Below are 5778 nucleotides of genomic sequence, written 5' to 3'. Positions count from 1 at the left end.
TGGTCAGCTCCCGGCGGCCTCGCGCTGGCCCCCCCTGGCTCTGAGTGGTCAGCTCCCGGCGGCCTCGCGCTGGCCCCCCCCGGCTCTGAGTGGGGGCTCCTGGGTCGGGATGAGCCAGCTGGGGGTACACACCCGCCGGCCCTGCCTCCGGGAGCCCACGCTGGTCACTGACCCTCCTGCGGGGCCTCCTCCACCCGCAGCCCCCCGAGGCTGGTGTGTGCAGGCCTGGGACCCGGTGGCCCCACCGACACGGTCCCCATCGGCAAGAAAGCTGAATCTGAATCCTCCAGACACTCACTCCCTAAATGCACACACTTTCTAACGGCAGTTAATCTTCAATTAAAATACCTAAAGCAGAAACTATGATAACTGGTTTAAAAGGTAGAGCTTATTGACAATAAAAGTCTTCTTCATATTGCTTTTCTTAAAAAAAAAAAAAAATCCCACATATTAAAACTGTCATCTTTACGAGTCGGGAAGAAGCCTCATCCGGGTAACGAAGGGGCACAGAGGCTGCGGTGTCGGCTCCAGGGCTCACGGGTGGCGGTCTGATCACGTATCGGCCTCGGCTCCCACGCGGGCGGGTGGGCTGCAGTCGGACTGCCACAGGGGCTCAGGGGTGACAGCTGGGTCCCTCCACACTCCTGCCCGGACACAGGGGCTCCAGGGTCCACCCTCTGTGGCCGGCTCTCGCAGGCCCAGGGGAGGCAGGTGTTGGGGGCGCCCCAGCGTGCCCTCCAAGCCTGGTGGCACGGTCACTGCGTGCCCACGGCACGGCTCTGACAGCCATCCGCCTTGTGGCCGTGAGGGTCCCTGACCCCAGGCGCCTGGCACAGTGCAGCGACGCCTGGCCCTCAGCGCGTCCTGGCTCCCCCGCCCTCACGTCACCTGGTCACCCACCGCGTCTGGCCTGATCTTTGTCCCTCTCTCCGCCCCTCCAGCCTGGGTCAGCCCTTCCTCCTGGAGCCAGGACCCTCAGTCACCTCCAATCCTGCCCCTCAGAAGGTGCCCCACGCTGCACCCAGCGCCCCCTCGAGCCCCGTATTCTGGGCGGCAGAGCCAGAGCCCCTTCCGCCTGGGACAGCCCTCCCCAGGCCGCCTCCCCGCCCCCTTCAAGCGAAGCGCAGTGCCACCGCCTCCAAGAAGGCCCCCACCCCGCGCAGGCGTAGTGGCCCCGTCTGTGCACAGACAGAGGCATCTGGGGCTCCTTCCTGGGGCTCGTGTCCTCAGCAGAGACAGGAAAGAAAAACGGCGGCCCGGGAGCAGGAGACAGCCTCCACGGCGTCTCTGAACTATGAGGCCCACGGGAGCTCACGGGACGCAGAGCACTCAGGGCTGTGTCCAGCACAGAGCGCGGAATACAGACGGGCACACCCCATCAGCCCCGCCGGGGCCCACCGGGCACGCGTGACCGCATACGGAGCCGGGCTCTGCCCTCGGCGTGCACACAGCGTGTGTGGACCCCTCTAGCGCACACGCCTGTTGTCACCGTGGGGAGGACGGAGCTGCCGCAGAGCGCTCGGCAGCACGCTGAGCTCTGGGGGGCAATGGGGCACGGCTCGGCCTGCGAGGGGGAGGAAGGAGCCAGGGGCTGTGCAAACCCACCCGTGTCAGCCCGGCAGGCGGCTCCACGGGGGCGGCAGGTGCCCAGCGGGACCCCGAGCCCGTCCTCCCGTGGGCGCCATGGGCCGGACTGACCGCCCTCCCACGAGGCCGGGGCGGCAAGTGCCCAGCGGGACCCCGAGCCCGTCCTCCCGTGGGCGCCATGGGCCGGACCGACCGCCCTCCCACGAGGCCGGGGCAGCAGTGGGGACTAGAGTGAGCCTTCCTCTCCCGCTCCTCCGCGTCCAGGCTCACCCCGGCGCACTGCGAGGGCACGCAGGGAGAGGGCGAGAGCTGAGGCAGGAATTCATGAGCTCAGAGGGCTGCCGCCTTTGCTGGGGTGGGGGCGGGGGCTCCCTTTGCCAAAACAATAATTAATTTTTTTTTAAAGCAGCTACAAAGCCATGATTAAGCTTAGGGCCCTAAAACAAGCCCATAAAATCGAAAAATATTTATCTGGAAGGGTGGCAAGTCCAATAAAAGTTTTATGAATGTTTTATGACTGCCCTGTCAGGAAGCTGGCCTCTCAGTCACCCCCTTCTGTGAAAGACACCACCACGGGAGTGCACTCACGGGCACACACTCACACGGGCACTCACATCACGGGCACAGACACACTCACACGGGCACTCACACTCACGGGCAGACACACTCACATGGGCACAGACTCACACTCACAAGGGCAGACTCACATACTCTTGGGTACAGACTCACACGGGCACAGACTCACACACTCACAGACACAGACTCACACGGGCACAGACACACTCACACGGGCAGACTCACACTCACGGGCACTCACACTCACAGGCAGACACACTCACACGGGCACAGACTCACACTCACAAGGGCAGACTCACATACTCTTGGGTACAGACTCACACGGGCACAGACTCACACACTCACAGACACAGACTCACACGGGCACAGACACACTCACACGGGCAGACTCACACTCACGGGCACTCACACTCACAGGCAGACACACTCACACGGGCACAGACTCACACTCACAAGGGCAGACTCACATACTCTTGGGTACAGACTCACACGGGCACAGACTCACACACTCACAGGCACAGACTCACACTCACGGGCACAGACACACTCACACAAGCAGACTCACACTCACGGGCACAGACACACTCACACGGGCACTCACACTCACGGACAGACACACTCACACGGCAGACTCACACTCATGGGCAGAGACACACTCACGGGCAGACTGACACTCACGGGCACAGACACACTCACACGGGCACTCACACTCACACGGGCACTCACTTGGGCACAGACACACATGGGCACTCACATGGGCACAGACACACTCACATGGGCACAGACACTCACACGGGCACTCACACTCACGGGCAGACACACATGGGCACTCACACTCACGGGCAGACACACTCACACGGGCACAGACTCACACAAGGGCAGACTCACATACTCTTGGGTACAGACTCACGGGCACAGACTCACTCACGGGCACAGACTCACACTCATGGGCACAGACACACACAGGCACAGACTCACACTCAACGGGCACAGACTCACACTCACAAGGGTACACTCACATACTCTTGGGTACAGACTCACACGGGCACAGACTCACACACTCACAGGCACAGACTCACACTCAGGCACAGACATACACCACAGGCACAGACTCACACTCACAGGCACAGACTCACACTCATGGGCACAGACTGACACTCACGGGCACAGACTCACACACACAGACATAGACAGACACACACTCACAGGCAGACACACACAGGAGCGCGGACTCACACGGGCACACACTGGCGATGCACAGGCCCAGACACACCTGACAGCTGCGGCCCGCACCGCTCCTGCTGGCTGGGGCTCTGCTGGGCCTGGGGCTGCGGGGAGGGGCCCCTGAGCCAGGGTCCGGGCGGCAGTCAGGCTTGCGCCCTCCTCCAGAGCCGTGGGCTTGCCGGTGGCTGCAGGCTCTGCCCTTGGCAGGCAAGGCCCAAACTCCCAGTGGGCTCTGGGGAGGACGGTTCCCTCAAGGTCAGCCCAGGGCCACCAGGAGGCCAAAGGCTGCCAGGCTTGTTCTTCAGGTCCGGGAAGCGGGGGCCAGTAGCCTGGTCAGGGGAAGAGATGGGTGCAGGGCCCGGCCTTGGGAGACGTGGCCAGGGGTGCCCACAGCAGCCCCGCCCAGCTCCGGTGGCAGCTCCGTCCTGAGCTTGTGGACCAAGGCCCCGCCGACCCCTCTGCTTGGGGCTGACCCCTGAATCACGGGCCGGCTCGCGTGGAGACGGCGCTTCCTCACGAGAGCCCCGCGTTCCTCCCACCCCAGGACCTGAGGTGCTCTGAGCTGCGTTATAGACAGGAAGGGGCTGGCGGCAGAGACGGGGAACAGCTAACAGCAGCCCAGTCTCCGCTTGAATGCTGGGGTGTCCCTTTGCCCCTCGCCCTGGTCTTCCTGCAGACCCTGACACTTAGGGCTGAGCTGCACGGCTCCAGAGCCCACCAACCGCGTCCTCCACGAGGTGGGGACCAGGCCAGCTGGCCGCGGGGCCCCCCAGGAAACGCCCACCTGTGCTCAGATGGGTGGCGGGTGGGCGGGTTGACGAGGACCCCCGGGGATGCAGCATCATGTGGGTCCCACCCGCGAGGCCCAGGCCGGAACCACAGAAACCTTGGCAACGCTGCCTGTGCCAGGGACACGGCCACAGGAGGCGGCGCAGGGGTGCATGGGGGGAGGGGGGCTCCCAGTCGGGGCGGGGGCAGGGCTCAAGCATCTCGCTGGTTTCGGGGGAGTCTCTTCTGATCTGGCTGGTTTCGGGGGTGTCTTTTCTCATCTCGCCGGTTTCGGGGGAGTCTCTTCTCATTTCGCTGGTTTCGGGGGAGTCTCTTCTCATCTCGCTGGTTTTGGGGGTTTCTCTTTTCTTCTCTGTGGCCAAAGTTTTTTCAGGGTTAAAAATAACCTTTTTTTGAGAACATCAAACACTGATTAAAGGTGAAAGGGGTGCAGGGATGCGCTCTGCTGGGGGCCATCCATCCGCTGTGGACGAGGAGGGAGCGGGCTGCCGCCCTGGCCTGCGGCCCTGCTACCGCACGCTGCCCGAGGCACCCAGAGGCCACGGACTCGTCCCCGACCCCAGAGACACAACTCCGCATCAAGGAAGCGTCGGGTGCCGTGGGTACACGGACGGGCTGGCCTTGGCCGGCGGCAGGACAGGGAGAGGACAGCCCTCAGCCCCGGCTCTCGTGCTCCTGGATGGCCTCCCAAGTGGCCCCGGCCTGCTGGGCATAGGCCCGCGGGGCACAGGGAGCCCTGGCGCGGCCCGCGGGGATGACCGGGGACCCGGCCGGGTGAGGGGCCAGCAGATGGTTTCTGTCCATGGGGCTGTGTTTATGTTAACTGCAGATATTTTTACCGTATTGTGTTACTCCATCCATCTCTGTGAACGGTCCGTCTTGTAAAATTCTTTTAATGATGTTATTTTTTCTTGCCTATCTTCATCATCTACAATTATTTATAATATCATTGTCTTTGTTTCAAATACTGGGTATAAACATTGTTGTAACAGTTCTTCGATGGGGTTCATATAATTTTTACAATCGCTTAGAAGTGCTTCACTGGCCAAAGAGGGACGAGGCGGGCCATTCTTCTAGGGGGAAGAGGCACCCCAAGGGCTCCCAGTACTCAGTGACACGGCCCCCCCGGTCAGGGCGCTCTGGAGAGGGCGGCGTGGGGCCAGCTCGGGACCGGGCCTCTGTGCAGCCGTCCCCACAGGCCCGTCGGGTGAGGCGCCAGGGAGAGACGGACGGTTTGTTTTCACTTTACAGGGATTTTCTGAAGCCTCAGCTCTCGCCCTCACCTCTCTGCAGCCCTCTTTTCTCTCTGCCAGGCTGCTTTATGGAGTGTCCTCGGCTGGCTGGGGACAGGACCTGGGGGGAGGCTGCTGACCGCCCGGGAATCCTCCTGGGGGGTCCCCGCACCTCAGGGTCGCTGCCCTGATGCAGCCGCTTTGGGCCCAGGTGAGGCTCCTCGAGGAGTGTGCAGGCTCCCTGGAGCACCACCCCCGCACACCGCAGACCCTGACCACCTCTGCTCAAACACGCACAGGGGCCGCCCCCCTGGAGTGAGCCCACTTCCCTCCCAAAGCTCTCACCGAGCCCCCAGCCCCCTGTGCCACC

General features: G+C 62.9%; 1 protein-coding gene across 1 annotated transcript in view; it reads right to left on the bottom strand.

Annotated features, from left to right (window-relative positions):
- The window catches only part of EEFSEC (eukaryotic elongation factor, selenocysteine-tRNA-specific), a 114981-nt gene that overhangs the window by 7874 nt on the left and 101329 nt on the right, over window positions 1-5778 (bottom strand). The window contains exons 10-18 of the mRNA XM_010832832.1: window positions 5581-5689; window positions 4172-4287; window positions 3779-3971; window positions 3567-3716; window positions 3437-3491; window positions 2800-2912; window positions 1606-1866; window positions 1399-1537; window positions 470-600 (exon numbers count right to left, since the gene is read on the bottom strand). Of these exons, the coding sequence (XP_010831134.1) occupies window positions 470-600; window positions 1399-1537; window positions 1606-1866; window positions 2800-2912; window positions 3437-3491; window positions 3567-3716; window positions 3779-3971; window positions 4172-4287; window positions 5581-5689 (1267 nt within the window). The remainder of the gene's footprint in view (window positions 1-469; window positions 601-1398; window positions 1538-1605; window positions 1867-2799; window positions 2913-3436; window positions 3492-3566; window positions 3717-3778; window positions 3972-4171; window positions 4288-5580; window positions 5690-5778) is intronic.

The sequence above is a fragment of the Bison bison genome, unplaced genomic scaffold (assembly GCF_000754665.1).
Source record: "Bison bison bison isolate TAMUID 2011002044 unplaced genomic scaffold, Bison_UMD1.0 scf7180017862279, whole genome shotgun sequence".
NCBI classification, from domain to species: Eukaryota; Metazoa; Chordata; class Mammalia; order Artiodactyla; family Bovidae; genus Bison; species Bison bison.
Note: the sequence above shows the minus strand (reverse complement) of the source record. Positions and strands in the feature narration are given on the sequence as shown.